This window comes from Choloepus didactylus, chromosome 25 (assembly GCF_015220235.1).
Source record: "Choloepus didactylus isolate mChoDid1 chromosome 25, mChoDid1.pri, whole genome shotgun sequence".
NCBI lineage: Eukaryota > Metazoa > Chordata > Mammalia > Pilosa > Megalonychidae > Choloepus > Choloepus didactylus.
The window spans coordinates 7,955,748-7,975,893 of NC_051331.1; the positions used below are offsets into that span (position 1 = coordinate 7,955,748).

General features: G+C 44.8%; 1 protein-coding gene across 10 annotated transcripts in view; it reads right to left on the reverse strand.

Moving 5' to 3' along the window:
• Positions 1-20,146, reverse strand: part of CACNA1A (calcium voltage-gated channel subunit alpha1 A) — a 322,216-nt gene that overhangs the window by 289,729 nt on the left and 12,341 nt on the right. For 9 of the 10 annotated variants that reach the window (XM_037818101.1, XM_037818099.1, XM_037818097.1 and 6 more), the window contains exon 2: positions 10,805-11,124. In XM_037818101.1, the coding sequence (XP_037674029.1) occupies positions 10,805-11,079 (275 nt within the window). In that variant the 5' untranslated portion in view covers positions 11,080-11,124. Of the gene's footprint in view, positions 1-10,804; positions 11,125-20,146 lie in introns of those variants that run through there. The other variant, XM_037818100.1, reaches the window with a different exon arrangement.

A 20,146-nucleotide genomic window follows, 5' to 3' on the forward strand; every position in this document is an offset into this window, starting at 1 on the left:
ATCTAGCCATTCCACCCCTCAGTATGTACCCCAAACAATTGGGACATGTGTGTTCATAGTAGCGTCACAATAGCCAAAAAGTGGAAACGACCCAAGTGTCCACCAACGGATGGATGGATAAACAAAATATGGTAAATCCATCCATGGAATATTACTCAGCCACAAAAAGGAATGAGATACAGATACATGCTTCCATGTGGGTGAACCTCAAAATAATTACGCTCAGTGAAAGAAGCTACTCACAAAAGGTTGTCAGTTGTTTAGTTCCCTATATGAAATACCCCAAGTAAGTAAATCTATAAAGACAGAAAGCAGATGGGTGCTCCCTAGGTATAGGTAAAAAGGGAGAATGGGTAGTGATTGCTTAATGTGTACAGGGTCTCCATTTGGGATGATGAAAAGGTTTTAGAACTAGACAGAAGTGGTGGTTGCACAATACTGTGAATGTATTGAATGCCACTGTTTTGCACTTAAAAATGGTTATGTATGTGTATTTTACCACAATTAAAAAAAAAAAACTTCACTGATAAGAGTTGGCAGTGCAGACAATTTTAGATAATACATAGGGTTCCATGGTCTACAGTGACCCAGGTTTGGGGGCAGCATGAGGGGATGACATTTAGGCCAAGACTGGCAGAAGGAGCAGTGCGTGCAAAGGGTCTGCGGTGACATGCACCTGATGCATGCACGGAACAGACGGCAGACCAGAAGGACACAACCTCATGGAAGCATCGGCAGAAGTGAAGCTGAGGAGTTTTGCACGAGTGCAAGCAATTAACAGTCTGGGGAAAATGCATGCAGATGCTATCAAAAGACACTTGAGGCATTGAAATGGTAGAATCTTGGGATGAGGACGACAGAATAAAAGGTGAAATCAGAGTGGGCAAGCAGGAGAATTTAGATCCCAGGAGAAAAGGAGGAGAGAAGCCCAGTTGCTCCCAGAGTTGGAAATCCAAGGTACAGATAAGGCCTGCATAGGAAATTCACACTGGGGCCAAGAGAGCTAACTCTGGGGAGGGCAGGGAGCATTTGTTTATGAACTAATCAGGTTTCAAAGAGGAAACTCTGATGAATCAGAAGGGACAGGCGTCCCCCTCCCCAAGCCTTCATACTCTGCCATAGCCATAGCTGCTAACTCAAAGGACAAAAGAAGGGTCTTTCTGCACTAAAAAACCAGCCAGCCACACTGAAAATTAAACTTTCTGGACCAGACCCTTTTTATTATCATTATTTTTTAAATCAGTTAGGCTAGGATTGTCCAACCAGCCTCCTTTAAAAGAGAAGGTTAGGTTTCAGTTTAATTATGATGTCTAAACAACCTGTTTATCCCCATTTTTTAAAAACTGTAAACAGAACCTTCAAGATGCTTAAGTTTACTCTCCAAACATAGCTAACGGGTTATCAAACGCTGTTCTAAATTGCTTGCCGTATAACAGTGCATTCACTTATCTTTGTAACAGTCCCACAAGGCAGGTGCTCTAGTTACCCACAGTTTACAGGTGAGGAAACCGAGGCACAGAGGGGGGGAGGGGGCTGGGATTTGAGCCCTGTCTGATTGGCCCCCAGTTTGGGAGCTACACTAATCCACACCCCATAGTGAAGCCAGGCAAGCCCCACACGCGATCTCAGGACCCTGCCTTTAACCCTGGACCCCCACACACAGGAGCCCCCAAACCCTGAGTCCCCCCAGTTCATCTTCACCAAGCCCTCTGTGCATGAAAAAAAGAAATCGCCATAGATCTAAGAACTGATTGTGATGCTATGAAAACCAGATGCTCGATTTGCCGCTGCCTTCCATTGCTCAGGAGCAGGACGATGGGGAAGGAAGGTGTGTACCTGTAAAGGTGAGCCGACAGCTTCCCGCCTCAGCGGCCCAGCGCCGGGAGCCGCGGCGCCACCTGGTGGCCGGTGGTGGCAGCCGCAGGCGAGAGGGGGCGACCGCGGGAGAACGGGGCTCCCCGGGGACTTCTCCCCGGCCAAGCAGCCGCCAAAGCCGGCTGTTAATTGAGCACCTACTAAGCGCCAGCCGCTGTTCCCGCCCAAGGGGTCAGCAAACTTCTATAAACTCAACTGCTGCCTTTGTAGGTGCTTTTTAGCTTGAAAGCAGTCACAGTAAGCAGACACCAGAGTGGATAAGGCTGTGTTACAATTAAGCTTTATGGATATGGAATTGAATTTCATAGTATTTTCACGAATCAAAAAATACAGCCCTTTGATTTTTTTTCCCAGCCATTAAAAAATGTAAAAAACCATTCTTAATTCTGCCTGCTACTGAAAATCAGTCAGTGGACCAGATTTGGCCCCAAGACCATAGTTTGCTTTCCTAGAGGCTGGCGACGTGGCAAATTAAAAACCAGACAGAACTGCCTGTTCTTGGGGAGCTGATACACTCTGAGTTGAAAGAGAGAAAATCAACAGAGTAAATGAAACAAATATGTAATATATCTGAGCAGTTCGTTAGTGCTAAGGGTATGAGTGAAGTGGGGAAGGGAGAGCAGGTGTGTGTAGGGCTGAATTTTAAGTAGGGTACTCAGGAAAGGCTCATTGAGGCCTGAAGGAAGGGAGGGCATTGCCAGTGCAAACTCAGTGCAAAAACCCCAAGGCAGCGAGGGACCATTACGGCTAGACAGAAGTGGGGGGGGGGGTGGAGGAGCTGAGGGCAGGGATGTGACAGGGCAGGGGGTCGGGGGAGAATGTGCATGGCCTTGGGGGCTGCAGGGAGAACTCTGACATGAGCATGGAGCCACAGAAATTCTAAATGCCTCTCAACCACTGCTGAGGTTTTGTGCCAGTTACTCCTCTCTCTTTGGGGTCCAGCAGAATTAGTCTTTCTACCCGTAGCCTCATGTAATCTAATATAATCTTAATTTTCCCACTCAAGCCCACGGAACAATTCTATCCACAGCAAAGATGAAGAGAACGGGGAAGAACAAATGAGCAAATGCTTGTGTGTCCACTCTCAGCTTGGGGCCCGGAAACCAGGAAAATTCAGCTCACCTACCCCAGCTGGAAAAGTCCTGCAGCCCCAGCTGCCAACCTGCAGGACAGCTGGCCCCAAGCCCCCAGATCCTATAAAAGGCTGGCTCTGGTCCAGCAATCAAGGTCAAGCCATCCGTGTCCTGGCTTAGCCCCCAGATGCCCCAATAACCTGGAACCCACCCCTTGAAACCTGTTTGTCTATCGGCATAAGGAGGAAAATAATAACATATGATTAGGGATAACAGTAATACATGTTATTGTTGCAGTAGAAATAGTATGGTCCATAAAGCTGAAAAGATTTACTCTCTGGCTTTTTACAGAAGCTCTCTGCCTTCTACCTGGGTGGGATTTGTTGGCTTCATCTCTGCCCATGCCTCCAACCTTACTGCTCTCGCTTCAGTTCAAGTCCACTGGCTTTCCTCCAGCAGACAGCACATTTGCAACCCTTTGCACTTGCTGCTCCAGCTCTGTATAGCAGTAATAATAATATATTACTATAAACAATACAAAACATTATATTATAAATGATATAAATATAATGTACTTTAATATAAATAATATAAAATCAAAATAAATGACACAAATAGAATATGACATATGATAATAACAGGAAAAACAATGCCTGCCCTAGCTGCTTCCTGAGATTCTTGTGAGCGTGCCATAAGACCTGAAATGTAGAGCACGTTGGAAAAGAATGCCGAGCTACATAGTCTGTTTACAATAATGGCAAAGAGTTCAAATAAGTTCGTCTATAGAAGCACTCTATAAATTAGTTATTGTTACCATCACAGCAAAATAAGTATTGCCCATGGTCCACACTGTGGTTGGCTTGGTTCCCCCCCCCCCCGCCCTCTGTCCTCCCATCCATCTCTTCTATGCTCGGATGATGATGATGACAGTGGCTGAGAACGTGACTTCTCGGGATGAGGTTCAGAGACAGCATCATCAGTCTCCTGGGGGTGAATGTTAGAAATACAGAATCCAGCCCAGACCTGCTGAAACCAAATCTGCCTTTAACAAGACCCCATGGGGGGGGGGGGAGGACGGGTTTCAGGCTCACTAAAGTGTGGGAAACTCTAGCTGAGAAGTCCCCACCCCAAGGATCCTCTCAGACCACGTTGGCAGCCCCGCTTGCCCAGTCTTCCTGCTCATCACCCTTGGTTTCATGTTGTTTTTTGCCTGCTAGGTGGAAAGTGCCATTATGGCAAGGGTTGCCTGCTCCTGGATGCACCCCCAAAGCCCCACACAGCCCCCGACACAGAGGTGGTGCCCTGGGTTGAACGGGATCCTGCAAACTTCATGTCCAACCAGAACCTCAGAAGGGGAACTTTATTTGGAAAAAGGATCTTTGCAGATGTAATTAGTTAAGGAGCTCCAGAGGAGACCATCCCAGATTTAGGGTGGGCCATAAATCTGAGGACTGGTGTCCTTAAAAGAAGAGGAAAGGAAACACGGAAACACAGGGATGGAGCCCGGGTTCAGAGGAAGGCAGATTTGGAAGTCTGCTGCCAAAAGCCAAGGATTCCTGGCAGCCACCGGAAGTGAGCACAGAGGACTGGAACAGAGTCTCCATCAGAGCCTCCAGAAGGAACCAACCCTGCTGGAGCTTTGAATTCGGACTTCTGGCTTCCAGAACCTGGAGAGAACGTGTTTCCGTTGTTTTGCACTCCCAAGTTTCTGGTAATTTGTTATAGCTGCCCCAGGAAACTACTCCAGATGGCATTCCAAACATTTGTGGAAACAAAAAAGAAAGTGTGAGAGGGAGAAGAAGAGAGGAGAGAGCAGAAAGGCAACTCCTCACTCAGGGTTCAACAACTTGCAAAGTGGGTGTGCCGATTTGAATATATTGTGTCCCCCAAAACGCCATTATCTTTGATGTAATGTTGTGTGGGCAGATGTATCAGTGTTGATTGGATTGTAACTCTTTGAGTGTTTCCATGGAGGTGCAACCCACTCAACTGTGGGTGATGATTCTAACTGGATGATTTCCATGGAGGTGTGGCCCCGCCCTTTCAGCGTGGGCCTTGGTTAGTTCACTGGAGCACTACATAAGCTCAGACAGAAGGAGTGACCTTCCCACAGTCAAGAGGGACACTTTGAAGAATGCACAGGAGCTGAGAGAGGAGCTGCAGATGAGAGACGGTTTGAAGATGGCTGTTGAAAGCAGACTCTTGCTCCAGAGAAGCTAAGAGAGGACAAATACCCCAAGAGCAACTGAGAGTGACATTTTTGAGGAGCTGTGGCCTAGAGAGGAATGTACTGGGAGAAAGCCATTTTGAAACCAGAACTTGGAGCAGACACCAGCCACGTGCCTTCCCAACTAACAGAGGTTTCCCAGACACCATTGGCCATTGTGCAGTGAAGGTACCCTTTGTTGAAGGACACTTTATGGCCTTAAAACTGGGACTGTGTAACCAAATAAACCCCCTTTATGGAAGCCAATCCATTTCTGGTGTTTCACATTCCATCAACATTAGCAAACTGGAACAGTGGGGAACCCCAGAAAGTTCATAAGACATTGTGGAGTGTGGAACAAAACCCTCCAACTTCCATTTCTGTTATTGTTTCATCTAAAAGGAAGAAACAAATTGAGCTCTATTATAATACTCAATGTGTGGTTCACCCAACCCACTCAACTGGTTGGCAGTGACTTTCCCTCATCCCTGTTCAGTGTGTCTGCTCAACAGATCTTTACTGAGCTCCTACTGTATACCAGCCTGTGTCTCAGGTGCCGGGACATAGGAATGAGCCAGACAAATATTCCTGCTGGGGACATCCAAATTGGGGAAGGAGACAAGAAACAGGATAAATAGCCATGCCTGAGCATGGAGACGGATCATGGTCTACTTATAAATGGTAAATGGATTGTGGGTTGTGATATTTCATTTCATCTAAACTAAAATGATTGGCAGAGTGGACACATGGCTTTTAAAAGATTCCTGCCTATAAACCTGCTTATAATTGTGCCTAAGAGTCTCCCTCTGAGTGCCTCTTTATTGCTCAGATGTGGCCTCTCTCTCTCTCTCTCTCTAACTAAGCCACCTCGGCAGGTGAACTCACTGCCCTCCCCCCTACATGGGACCTGACTCCCAGGGGTGTAAATCTCCCTGGCAACGGAAGATATGACTCCCGGGGATGAATCTGGACCTGGCATTGTGGGACTGAGAACATCTTGACCAAAAGGGGGATGCAAAATGAAACAAAATAAAGCTTCAGTGGCTGAGAGATTCCAAATGGAGTCCAGAGGTCACTCTGGTGGACAATCTTTTTTTTTTTTTTTTTTGACTTGTATTTGTTTTTTTGTTTTTTTTTTTTTTTTATTAAATTCAGTTTTATTGCAAAACATTCACACACCATACAATCATCCATGGTATACAATCAACTGTCCACAGTATGATAACATAGTTATGCGTTCATCACCACAATCTATCTCTGAACATCTTCCTTACATCAGAAAGAACCAGAACAAGAATAAAAAATAAAAGTGAAAAAAGAACACCCAAATCAACCCCCCTATCCCACCCCATTGTCCTTTAGTTTTTATCCCCATTTTTCTACTCATCCATACACTAGATAAAGGGGGTGTAATCCACAAGGTCTTCACAATCACACTGTCACCCCTTGTAATCTACATTATTATATAATTGTCTTCAGGAGTCCAGACTGCTGGGTTGGAGTTTGGTAGCTTCAGGTATTTACTTCTAGCTATTCCAATACATTAAAATCTGGTGGACATTCTTACACACTATGTAGATAACACTTTTTAGGCTTTAATGTATTGGAATAGCTAGAAGTAAATACCTGAAACTACCAAACTCCAACCCAGTAGCCTTGACTCTTGAAGACGATTGTATAACAATGTAGATTATAAGGGGTGACAGTGTGATTGTGAAAACCCTGTGGATCATATACCCTTTATCCAGTGTATGGATGGATGAGTAGAAAAATGGGGACAAAAACTAAATGAAAAATAGGGTGGAATGGGGGGGAGTGTGATTTGGGTGTTCTTCTTTTATTTTTATTTTTTATTCTGATTCTGATTCTTTCTTGTGTATGGAAAATGTTCAAAAATAGATTGGGGTGATGAATGCACAACTATAAGATGCTACTGTGAACAGTTGATTGTACACCATGGATGATTGTATGGTATGTGAATACATCTCAGTAAAACTGAATTTAAAAAAAGATTCCTCCCTAAAAAAAAAAAAAAATGTTAAAAATTGGTAAATCTGGGTACCTGGGTAGGAGATATATTGGAGATCTCTGTCTTATTGTTGTTCTAGGTTTTCAATTTCCCTGTAAGTTAGAAATGATTTCACAATAAAAATTAAAAAAAAAAAAAAAAAAAAAAAGATTCCCACTTGGAAACTAAGGATTGAAGAAAAATTAAGGCTGGCCAAAAAAAGCAAAGAGAAATCAGAAATGGCAAAGCCAAGACTTGGCCCACCACAGGCACCAGGCCTCCATCGTCGCTTGATGATGTAAAATCGTGGCAATCTAATTCAGACTCTGATGAAAGGACAGCCAAAAATGCTCAAAATTATCGCAAAGACTTTTTGAGATGTGGGGTTGCGTTCGCTCTGGTTAGCCTCGCCTTGGGGAGTTTGTACCAATAGACAAAGAAACCACAACTAGTTAAAAAACAAAGTCTCCAAACAGATGATTGAGAAGAAGGGACATTCTACAGGACAACTGGCTGAGTTTTTTCCCCATGAGTTGATGTGATAAGGAAAAGGGGAACAGCAAAAGACAGCTGTGACTTAAGAGATATGACAAGTGTGGCACATAGACCTTCTTGTTTCAAAGAAATCGACTGTAAAAAAGACTTTTCTGAGAAAAGCAGAGAAATCTGAATGTGGAGTAGAGATTAGATAATTTAGAAGATGGTTGTTGATTCTGTTAGCGTGGTAATTCTAAGAAAATATCTGTGCTTTAGAAATGCAGTCTGAAGTCTGATAACTCAGATGTGGTTATCATATGTCATATTCTATTTGTGTCATTTATTTAAATTTTATATTATTTATATTAAAATACACAGTCTGGGGTTTGCTTTAAAATAACCCAGGAAACAAGAAAGAGGAACAAAATGGATTTGTGATGCAAGTCTTGCAAAATCCTGACAGTTGTTGAATCTGGGTGATATGCAGGTTACCCTATCCTCTTCTCTGTACTTTTAGTTTATCTGAACATTTTCATAATAAAGAGCTGTTATAAAATACAGTATCCAAATAAAAAATAAGTAAAAAACAAAAAACCACGAGGGCAAACTTGTGTACTAAGTAAAAAAAAAGTGAAGACCACTTAAAAGACTGTTTATCTCACTGATGCCTCATCCTTCAACATTTCTATTTTTGCATACATTTTATAACACATACAATAAATTTAGTGGAATAGCTATATAATTCACAAATGAACAAATATGCATATGTTGTGTATATGCTGATTTTTTTATTTGTAGAGGTAAGAGTTCAGATGCTTGGAAATCACACTGTAAAGATAGATGCTTCAAGCAACAGGATTTGGAAAACAAAGCAAAAGGATGTTGTGATTGTAACAGCACCTGATCCGTTGTATCCTGCCTCAGAACACCCCATCATGTTTCTCTCTTTGTCCCTTGATATGACTTATTTTTTCCTTTGCTGAGTTATTTTAAAGCAAATTCCTGCTACTTTCTGTCATAGAAACTCTCTGGAGAAATGGTTGATTAACAGCTTGGACTCTGGGTTCAAATTCAGGTTCTGCCATTTTTAAACTGTGAGATCAAGGGCAAATCACTCCCCCCTCCCATCTCTCTCCCTCTCTCTCTCTCTCTCTCTGCCTCTTTCTCTCTGTTTGTAAATTGGGAATAAGGCAGAATCTGCCACAAGCAGACCCCCCCCCCCCATCATAAAGTGCTTAGCACCCAGCACCGAGATCATAAATTGCTTAGCACCATGTCTGGTATGCAATAGGTGCCTAATATATGCTTAGCTGTGATTATTATTACAAAGTATAATTACCACAGGGTTTGTTAATTCTTTAATGCACTGCATTTTTCCCTCCTCTAAAAATCTCTATTCAGCAAATCTGGGGAAATAACTCACTATAACCCCTGAAAGAAGCCTCACTGTTTTTTTGAGAAAAGAAATCATATTTCTTTTTAAAATAGAAGAAAAAAAACCAAATGGAGATTTAGACTAAAGAGGGGAAGAGAGGAGAGAGAAGGTGAGGCCTGAAGTGGAGATAATAAAGTGGTGAGTTTCACATTGCAGCAGCATATAGTGGTGCACCCTAGATATTTGTGGAATGATGGAAAGATGCATGGATGGATGAATGGATGGATGGATGGATGGATGGGAGTTAATGGATGGATGAATGGATGGACAGATGGGGAGTGGATGGATGGATGGATGGATGGGAGGATGTGTAAGGATAGGTGAATGGATAGATGGATGAGTGGATGGATGGATGAGTGGATGGATGGATGGTTGGATGGATGGATGAGTAATGGATGGATGAATGGATGGACAGATGGGGAGTGGATGGATGGATGGATGGATGGGAGGATGGGTAAGGAGATAGGTGAATGGATGGATGGATGAGTAGATGGATGGATGGATGGATAGATGGGTGAATGGGTGACTGAGTGGATGGAGATGAGAGAAAATCAAAAGGAAAACTGTGAATAAAAAATAAAGATCACCAGCATTGCCTTCCTAAATGACGCTTGAGCTGCCACCAGATGTCAGCCTTACCTCAGAAATGCCACACTGGCAGCAACTCTCTCATGGCCAACCCCCCTCCCCAATGCCAAAGCACTTCAAATCGCTCTTTTGATGATGCAGTTTTCATTGCACCCTGTATTTACATACCCCTCCTCAGGACCCCTGAACCCAACCGGCCTCTGTAATCACTCCCTCTCGGGCAAACGGGGAAAAGCGGAGCCTGGAGGAGCCCCGTGTGCAGCGCCGGGACGTCACGGCCAACTTCCCACGAGGTCGGGGCTGGGGCGTGGAGAGGGCAGGAGGACTGATTTCGGGACGCCTGGAACTGTTCAGTTTCCAGCCTCAGCTCCAACCACCCCGATATATGTATTCCCACCCGACACTCCCGTTGGCTGCCCAGGGGTGCTACCAGCTCCGCCAAAGAAGCTCGTGAGAAAAAAGCAAAAGCAAAACAAACAAAACAACGGCACATACAATCTCCGTCTTCAATCTCCAAACGGCGTAGAACGAGCAACTCCACAGGTGAGATCCCGGGGTGGGGGCGGGGAGCAACTTGCCCGCGATCACCCAAAAATTAAATGGCGGAGCCCCAAAGCACCTCCCACGAGAAGACCGGTTTTGGGGGTCACTGGAAAACAGAAAGGGGGTCCCAGGAGCAGAGTCACAAAAGCCACCATGTTCTCCCAGCTCTGTCTGCCTTCAGCACAAACTTTTTCTGCAGCCCCAAAGCCTGCAGGCTTCGACTTAGCTTTTTAGGCAGAAGTGGGGTTCCTGCTTTATCCTCCAGAAATCAGCTTTTCCCAGCAAGGTTCAGGAATACTGGCCAACTGGAGATATCTTCCAGCCCATCTGAGTGGACACAGCAAGCTTCCAAGCAAGCCCTGCCACACTTGTGATTTAACCCCTTTGTGGCTGCACCCTGGGGTGACCCACGAGTTCACAGAATTGGGTAGGGATATTTGAAGGGTTCAGGCAGCAGGTATTAATCACCTGGCAGGAAGTGTTTTGAGATTTCAGCAGTCAGCGCAGCCTTACGGGGGCACAAATGCACCCCCCCCCCAAATCGTGCCAGACCCCCTGGCTGCGTCTGCCCCCCGACTCCCACCCCGGCGTATACTCACTCCCATTCTTTCCTCCTGGCCTGGGGGGTGCTGTGGATTTTGTGCGCCTGGTGGGCCAAGATGACATCCCGGAGGTCCACCACGCCGCCCCGCCGCTTCAGATGGGGGCCCTCGCAGCTGTAGCTCATTTGGTAGGACCGCGCGTCCCGCAGGGAGCTGGGTGTGGCCGCCAGGGCGCCGTCCCGACGTGGGGGCCCCGAGCCGCGGTCCTGCGGGGCGTCATAACACCTGGGAGGGGAGAACGTGGGGTCCTGGCCCCGGGAGGACGTCGACATCCATGAAATCCCAGGATCTTCGTCCTCGCCCACAGTGAGGTGAAACTACAGAAGGAGAGAGGAGAGAGCGAGAGCGCGATGAAGGAGGCGCGCAGAGGGCAGACGCGCAGGGGGAGAAAAGAAGGGGGGTGGGAGGGGCCAGGATGGGGGAGCGCAGAGGACAGCCCGGTCTCCCCACCCTCCTCCACGGGAAGTCAAAATACGCCCCAGCTCCGGCCGGCTCGGGCTTAGTAGTTCCTTGGCAACCCCGGGCCTGGAAAGCCCGTTCTTAGGAGCTGCCCAGCAACGCACGCAGTGCGGTGGAGCGAGAGCCCACGAGGCTGAATCGTGGGACGCGCGCTCCACCTCCGAGTGCCAGCGACAGACGGCGGAACGCTGGCTTTCTCTGCACCTCGGCGTCCCCCTCTGCGAAATGGGTTTCCAGGAGTCTGCTTGTTCGTTCGCTTCCCCTCCCTGTGTTCTGGGAACTCTGCAAAGTTACTTAAAAGGCTGAAAGGGCCAGTTCTGTTCAAGGGCCAGCTTCAAAATCCACGTTGGGCAGGATACGACTCCCGGGGATGAATCTGGACCCGGCATCGTGGGATTGAGAACATCTTCTTGACCAAAAAAGGAACATGAAATGAAACGAAATAAAACTTCAGTGGCTGAGAGGTTTCAAATGGAGTCGAGAGGTCACTCTGGTGGACATTCTTACACACTATATAGATTACTCTTTTTGGGTTTTCATGTATGGAAATAGCTAGAAGTAAACCTGAAACTATCAAACTGCAACCCAGTAGCCTTGACTCTTGAAGACGATTGTATAACAATGTAGCTTACAAGGGGTAACAGTGTGATTGTGAAAACCCTGTGGATCACACTCCCTTTATCCAGTGTATGAATGGATGAGTAGAAAAATGGGGACAAAAAAAACTAAATGAAAAATAGTGTGGGAGGGGGGGATGATTTGGGTGTTCTTCTTTACTTTCATTTTTTATTCTCATTTTCACTTTCTGGTAAAAGGAAAATGTTCAAAAAATAGATTGGGATGATGAATGCACAACTATATGATGTACTATGAATAATTGATTGTACACTTTGGATGATTGTATGGTATGTGAATATATCTCAATAAAATTGAATAAATAAATAAATAAAACAAAATCCACATTGGAATTCATTTTCTGTCCAATAACCTGCCCCTCCACACATACATTTTGGAAGGAAGATGTAAAACTGTCTGTGGTAAGCTGAATTATGTACCCCCAACAAACACTTGTTTATAATCTCAATTCCAGGGATGTGTGAACCCATTGTAAATGGAAACATTTAATGATGTTATTTTTAGATAAGGTGTGGCCAAGTGAGTCCAGGTGGGTCTTAATGTTACTGGAGATCTTACAAAGAGAAGAAACTGGAAGCCAGAAGTCAGAGAAACACCAGAGGAGTCAGAAGCTGGAAAATGGAAAGAACAGACATCAGTAGAGGACATTGCCATCTGACAAAAGCAGAGATACAAGCCAAGGAACCCCAAGAATTGCTGGCAGCCAGCTCCAGAACATTCCAGACTCCAGAGAAAGAAGCCCTTGCTGACATCTTGATTTTGAACTTCTTTGTGGCTCAAAACCATAGACCAATAAAATTCTTGTTGTTTAAGCTGATCCATTGTGCAATATTTGTCATAGCAGCCTGGCAAACTAAGACACTGTCTTTATCTGTATATAACATAATCTGCTATGTAGAAAATCTAATGCAATGTACAAAACTACTAGAACTGATACGTGAGTTTAGCAAGGTTTTAGAATTCAATGTCAACATGCAAAATTCCATTGTATTTCTAAATATTAGCAACAAACAATCAAAACTCAAGATTAGCATATACATATACCAAAACTAAAAAGTTAAAGAAAGTTATACCATTTACAATAGCATCAAAACATGTCATGAATTTTAAGCTAAATCTAGCATGAAAAAGGTGCAAGAGTCATACACTGAAAGCTACAAAATATTGCTGAGAGGAATTAAAGACCTTCAAATAAAAGAGTGAGAGACCCTGTCTGTGTGTTGGAAGACTTCATACTGTTAAGGTGTCAGTTTTCTCCAAACTGATCTATAGATTCAGTGCCATGCTCAGCTCATTTTTGAAAAGATAAAAGGGACAGGGTTCCCACCATTCATAAATGTATCAAGTGGATATTCAACTGGGGGGAATTTGGAGCCTGGAGAAGATCCTTGCCCTCACTTCATTCATTTAGTCACTCAACAAACACTGAGTGAGTCCCATTGTGTGTCAGGCTCTGTGCTGGAGACACAGCCATGATTGGAACAGACAAATGTCTCTGCCTTCATGGAGTGAACATGCTAGTGGGGGACACAGGCAATGAACAAAGTAAGTAAGTGCATTATGTAGATATTAGGGATTCAAATTGCTACAGAGAAAAATTAAGCAGGGACCAATGATAGGAAGTGTTGGACAGGCTGGTTGCTGTATTAAATAGAGCAATCTTGGAAGACCTCACTGAGGAAGTGACACCTGAGCAAAGACCTAAAGGAGGTGACAGAGGAGATTTGTCAGTATCTGAGGGAAGGGCTTTCTGGCAGAGGGAACAGCACATGCAAAGGCCTTGAGGCAGGACTGTGTGTGACTTGTTCAAGGAACAGTGAGGAGGCCGGTGTGGCTGGAGCAGAGTGAGCAAGGGGGATAGTGGGAGAAGGCAAGGGTGAGGGAAGGTGTGGGGACAGGAGAGCACATTATGCAGGGTCCTGGTGAAGACTTTTCTTGCCTTTTCTTGGGGGTGGGTTGAAAAATGGCACTTGGCTTTTAGGAGCCACACCTCATCCAACAGTACAGCATCCATTTTGAGTTTTATCTTGGTAAATTGTCAACCCCAAACTGATGTTTCCCACCTGAGTCAGGCTCCTCCACTAACCTCTCAGAATCTATTCAAGAAAAGCAACTCCACTGGAAGGCTGGCCTGAGTGAAATCCATTGGATGCTGTTTTAGTTTCTTAGCTGCTGAAACAAATACCATACAAGGCGCTGACATTGACAATGGGAACTTATTGGCTCACGGTTTTGAGGATAGGAAAAGTCCAAACTCGAGGCATCAGCAAGACGATGCTTTCTCCCAGAAGACTGTGGCATTCTGGGGCTGGCTGCCAGTGATCCTCGGTTCTTGGCTTTTCCATCACATGGTAATACACGTGGCGTTGTCTTCTTTCTCTTGCATGCTCCACTGACTTCCAGCTTCTGGCTGCTCTCCTTGGCTTCTCTTTTCCAAGTCCAATTTCCATTGCTTATAAGGACTTTGTGCTGGTTTGGATGCATTATGTCCTGCCAAAAGCCATATTCCTTAATGCAATCTTGTGGGGGCAGACATTAGTGCTGATTAGGTTGGAATCTTTTGATTGACTGTTTCCATGGAGATGTGACTCAATCAACTGTGAGTGAAACATTTGATTGGATAATTTCCATGGAGATATGGACCCTGCCCATTCAGGGTGGGTCTTGATTTAATCACTGGAGTCCTATAAAAGAACTCACAAACAGAAGGACCTCAGAGCAGCTGAGAGGCACATTTTGGAGAGCAGCTGAGAGGCACATTTTGGAGACAGACATTGAAAGCAGACTTTTGCTAACACTCCAGAGATGCTAGCTCACAGTTTGCTCCAGAGAAGCAAAACACCCCAAGAGCAACATTTTGAAGAACACACAGGAGCTGAGAAAGGAGCTGGAACACAACTCGGGATCAGCAGATGCCAGCCACATGCCTTCCCAGCTAACAGAGGTTTTCCGGACACCATTGGCCTTCCTTCAGTGAAGGTATAAGTGTGCTGATGCCTTAATTTGGACATTTTCTTGGCCTTCAGACTGTAAATTTGCAACCAAATAAACCCCCTTTATAAAAGCCAATCCATTTCCGGTATTTTGCATGACAGCAGCATTAGCAAACTGGAACAGACTTCAACCATATTTGAGCTACCCATATTCAGTTTGGCCACCTTAATACCATCTTTGAAGGTTCTATTTACAAATGGGTTCACACCCACAGGATCAGGTGTTGGGAACTGAACATGGCTTTTTTGGGCAACGTGATTCAATTCCCAACAGGTGCTAAATCTCATGCATGAATATTTCATAAGTCACCTACCACCCACCGGTCTAAGTAGGGAGAGAACAAGGCTGCCCCCAGATTACAAAGAGCTGGGTGTGGAAAAGCGGGTGCACTCCCTCCCAAATATCTCTTCTCACCTGGTTTTAAGAATGCAAAGGAAGAAGAACTCTTCTCCCAGCCTCTCCCAAGCAGATCAATTCAATATCAGTTTAACAAATGCATTTTCCCTCTGATTTCTTTGGAAATCCTGTAACTTATGGGATTTAATAGATCTCTTTATGCCGCCTTCAATTTACTTCTGTGAAACCTCACTCTTATTGCTGTGAAACCTCGCCTACAATTGCTCATGTAGAAATGGAAAGTCTTTCGTGCTTGGCCAAATACTTTCCCATCACATTGAGGGGGAAAGACTTGTTTTACTTGTATAACCATGTATGCATGGAAAAGCGTCTTCCTTCCCATTTTGCAGAAAGAAAACTGAAGACAGAAGATGAAGTACAATCAAGCCTTGCTAGAAGGTCCCGTTTCTGCCTCTGGGAGTCATCCCCTCCCCAAAAAATATTCTTACCGCTTCAATATTAAAGCTGGGTTGGGTTGAGTGTGCTAAGTGTTAACTACCTTTCAGCTAGAGTTATGGTTGAATCATGTCCCCCAAAAGGACAGGCTCGAATCCTAAGCCCCAGTCGCATGAATGGGACCTTATTTGGAAAGAGTCTTTGAAGACATGATAAATTAAAATGAGGTCAAGCTGGATTAGGGTGGGCCCTGATCAAATATGACTGGGGTTCTTGTAAGAAGTGGGAAATTTGGACATGCAGATAGACAGACAGACAGGAGAGGAGAAGTTCATGTGAAAACAGAGGCAGAGAAGGGAGCGATGCATCCACAAGCCAAGAACAGCTGGAGCCACGTGAAGCCTTTGGAGGGAGCGTGGCACTGCCAACACCCTGATTTCGGATTTCTGGCTTCCAGATGGTGAGACAATAAATTACTCTTGGTGCTTTAAGCTACCAAGTCTGTGGTACTTTGTTATAGCAGCTCCAAGATGCTAAGATACCAGCCACAGAATAGGACTGAAAGGGGTTGTTTAAGGGCATGTTTCCCACAGACCAGCACCACAAATACAGACAGGTGCTTGCATGATATACTTCTAAGGTGTGACACTAGCAGAGAGTTGACAACAGAAGGGTAAATGGGGAAAATCTACACACTGTGTACTAAGGACTATAATTAATAGGAATACCATACTAGTATTACACAAATACTAGGGACAAATAATTAAGGGCTGAAAAGAGCCATAGTGTGTTTTGGGTCATGAGAATTGTTTAAAATGGAGAGTGGTGAGGATTGTACAATTAAGTGATGATAATATGAGCTATGGATGGATTATCATGGATATAACATATGCCATGTGAACTTAGGAACCCCCTACTTTATAAATTAAGCCCTTGATATTGAGGCTTGCTAGGGTGAAACTTACGGTTGTAAAGGGAAGGCTAACTCTCTCTCTGGCTAAGCCAACTTGAAAGGTGAAATCACTGCCCTCCCCCCTACGTGGGATCAGACACCCAGGAAAGTGAATCTCCCTGGCAACGTGGAATATGACTCCCGGGGAGGAATGTAGACCCGGCATCGTGGGATGGAGAACATCTTCTTGACCAAAAGGGGGATGTGAAAGGAAATGAAATAAGCTTCAGTGGCAGAGAGATTTCAAAACGAGCCGGGAGATCACTCTGGTGGGCACTCTTACGCACACTTTAGACAACCTTTTTTAGGTTCTAAAGAATTGGGGTAGCTGGTGGTGGATACCTGAAACTATTAAACTACAACCCAGAACCCATGAATCTCGAAGACAGTTGTATAAAAATGTAGCTTATGAGGGGTGACAGTGGGATTGGGAAAGCCATAAGGACCACACTCCCCTTTGTCTAGTTTATGGATGGATGAGTAGAAAAGTAGGGGAAGCAAACAAACAGACAAAGGTACCCAGTGTTCTTTTTTACTTCAATTGCTCTTTTTCACTCTAATTATTATTCTTGTTATTTTTGTGTGTGTGCTAATGAAGGTGTCAGGGATTGATTTAGGTGATGAATGTACAACTATGTAATGGTACTGTAAACAATCGAAAGTACAATTTGTTTTGTATGACTGCGTGGTATGTGAATATATCTCAATAAAATGATGATTAAAAAAAAAAAAAAAAAAAAAAAAAAAAGGGAAGGCTAAGCCCACCTGTAATTATGCCTAGGAGTCACCTCCAGAGAACCTCTTTTGTAGACTTTCTCTCCCTAAGCCTAACTCTGAAAATAAATTCATCATCCTCCCCCCTGACGTGGGACAGGATCCCCCAGATGAATGAGTCTACCTGGCAACGTGGGATACGGATTCCAGAAATGAGCCTGACCCTGACACTGAGGGGTTGAAAATGCCTTTTTGACCAAAAAAAGGGAAAAGAGAGGCAACAAAATAAGGTTTCAGTGTCTAAGATAATTCAAATGGAGTCAAGAGGCTGTCCTGGAGGTTACTCCTAAACTTCACCTAGATATGAAAAATGACCACAGTATGATAAGCCCAAGTCAATGGTAGTCCCGAAAACCCTAAAGAATACCCCAATCCCTATCTGAGACTCTAAAAGTTTCACTCACTAAGTTTATTCTTCAGAAACTTAAATCCTCCAGAGAACTCCTATACCAGCTAAGTTCCAAAACCCGGAGGCAAGAGCCTCTGCAAGAACATCAACTAGATGTGTCCCCTTTTCCCATAATGTCGACACCCCTTTTCAACATGAACAGGTTAGGGTGGTCACTGACTACACATCCCTGAAGATCAGGAAAACAATTAAACTAGAGGAAGGGATAGCAGCAGACAAGATGGAATTTAATAAAAGATTATGAATACTGAATGTCTATACAATTTTCTTTTTTTTAGTTGCTAGAGTACTAGAATAACTAAAAGGAGAGAACTGAAATGGTGGGACTGTAACCCATAGCATTCTTTGAAATTTGCTCTATAGCTATTTGTTAAATTGTAAATTGAAAGTTATCACTTTTTTGAATATGTGTTATATTTCACAATAAGGATATACCTGAAACTATGGTAGTGTAACTCATAACATTTTTGGAAATTTCCTATATAACTACTTATCAAATTATACTTTGAAAGATATTACCTTTTTGCATATATGTTATATTTCACAATAAGAAAATAACTAAGACTGTGAAACTGTAACCTATAACAGTCTTTGAAATTTGCTCTCTAACTACTTGTTAAATTGCACTTGGAAATTTGTAACTTATATATATATATCTTTTATTTTATAATAAAAAAATGATTAAAAAAAAGGTACCAGCCACAGTTGAAGCACCTTGACAAAGGACGTTTCCCACACCTGAAGGTGTGTTGGCACCTGGGGAGGAGGGGAGCAAAGCAGATGGCACCTACAGCATGCACCTGTGTGTCCCATAGGTATCTCAGGTGTGCAGGACCATGACAGGATGCTCCATTTTCCCACCCCCGAGCTTCCCCATCTCATTACTGGTCTCGCAATTTACCCTGATGCTCAAGCTACAAACCAAGCTGTCGTTCATTGTTCCTTGCTTCCTTTCACTCCCTGTGTCAAATCCATGAGCAGGTCCCATCAACTCAGCCTCCCTCCAAAACGCCTCTTGAATCCGACCACTTCCCACCACTGCATGGCTCCTGGTTGCATTTAGTCACCTCCTACCCAGTCTGCCTGCTTCCCCACTCCCCACCCTTCCATCATCTCCACTCTGCAGTCGACAGAGTCTTTCTGAAATAGAAACTGGCACTTTCTGCTGCTATTGTAAGAAAATCCACAGCCCGCGTGCCTGCCTCATCTCTTGGACCTCATCTCCTCCCCTTCTCCCCTTTGCCCCCTAAGCCCAGACTCATAGCCCTCCTTGCTGTTTATGGGCTCTGCCAAGCTTATTCCACTTTGTGTGTGCTGTTCCCTCTTCCTAAAATGCTTTTCCCCTAGTCTGAGACAGACAGGCTCCCTCGGACTGCCTGTCCAGAGCTGATGTGTCCCCATCACACCCCTTCTGGAATCACTGGTATAGTATAGAATATCAGCTCCATGTGGCAAGATCTTGGTCCATCCTATTTGACATTGGTCCCAAGATTTTGAATATGTTTTGTCTGAATAAATGAATGAATACATGGATGTTCTTAGGGGTGAGTCTACTTAGTGATTTCAAAGCCGCAACCTGGGGCCCCAGGGGTTGTCCTAAGTAGGGAAGAACTGGAGTGTGGAGGGAAAAAAGATGTATTCTGGAGCCAGGCTGACCTGCCTTCCGACCCCAGAGTGCCACCAGACAGCTGTGCATTCTCAGGAGAATTACTTAACCTCTCTGTGTCTCTGCTTCCTCCTCCAAACCATGGGGACAAAGCCAACCTTTGGAGTCAAAGGGCTAACATATGAGAGCACAGTGCAGAGCCCAGGGAGAAAGCTGGGTCAACACTGGCTTCCGTGCTGTTATTGTGGTGAGCGGGTGGGGCCGGACGGGAAGGGGGCAGCTGCCCCAGCAACACCCTCGCAGGCGGGCTGACAGGGGCCCCAGCTGCCGCGTGTGTACACACGGAAGACAAACACGGCCCCGGCCGGCGGACGCTCCCCAGCTGCCCATCCATCCCCTGAACGTCACGACCAGGTGTGTTCTCCTCTCTCTGTTTGCCCAACCGCAGCCGAGAAGCAGTGGGTTCCAGGAACAGACCATGCAAAGAGCAGACAATGAGGGAAAGCAAATGGAAAAAATAAACAGAATAAGCTTGAGGCCATGGAAAGTCTGGTTATTGACAAAATAATAATAATAACAGTGGACCTTTCCCAAAGGACCAGGTGTTAATTATACCTACTACATTCTCAAATCCAAACCGAAGCCACACCCGAGATGGGGGCTGCCCTGCATCCATTGCCAAGCCTGGACCAGCCTGGGTTGTCATAGCAACAGGTG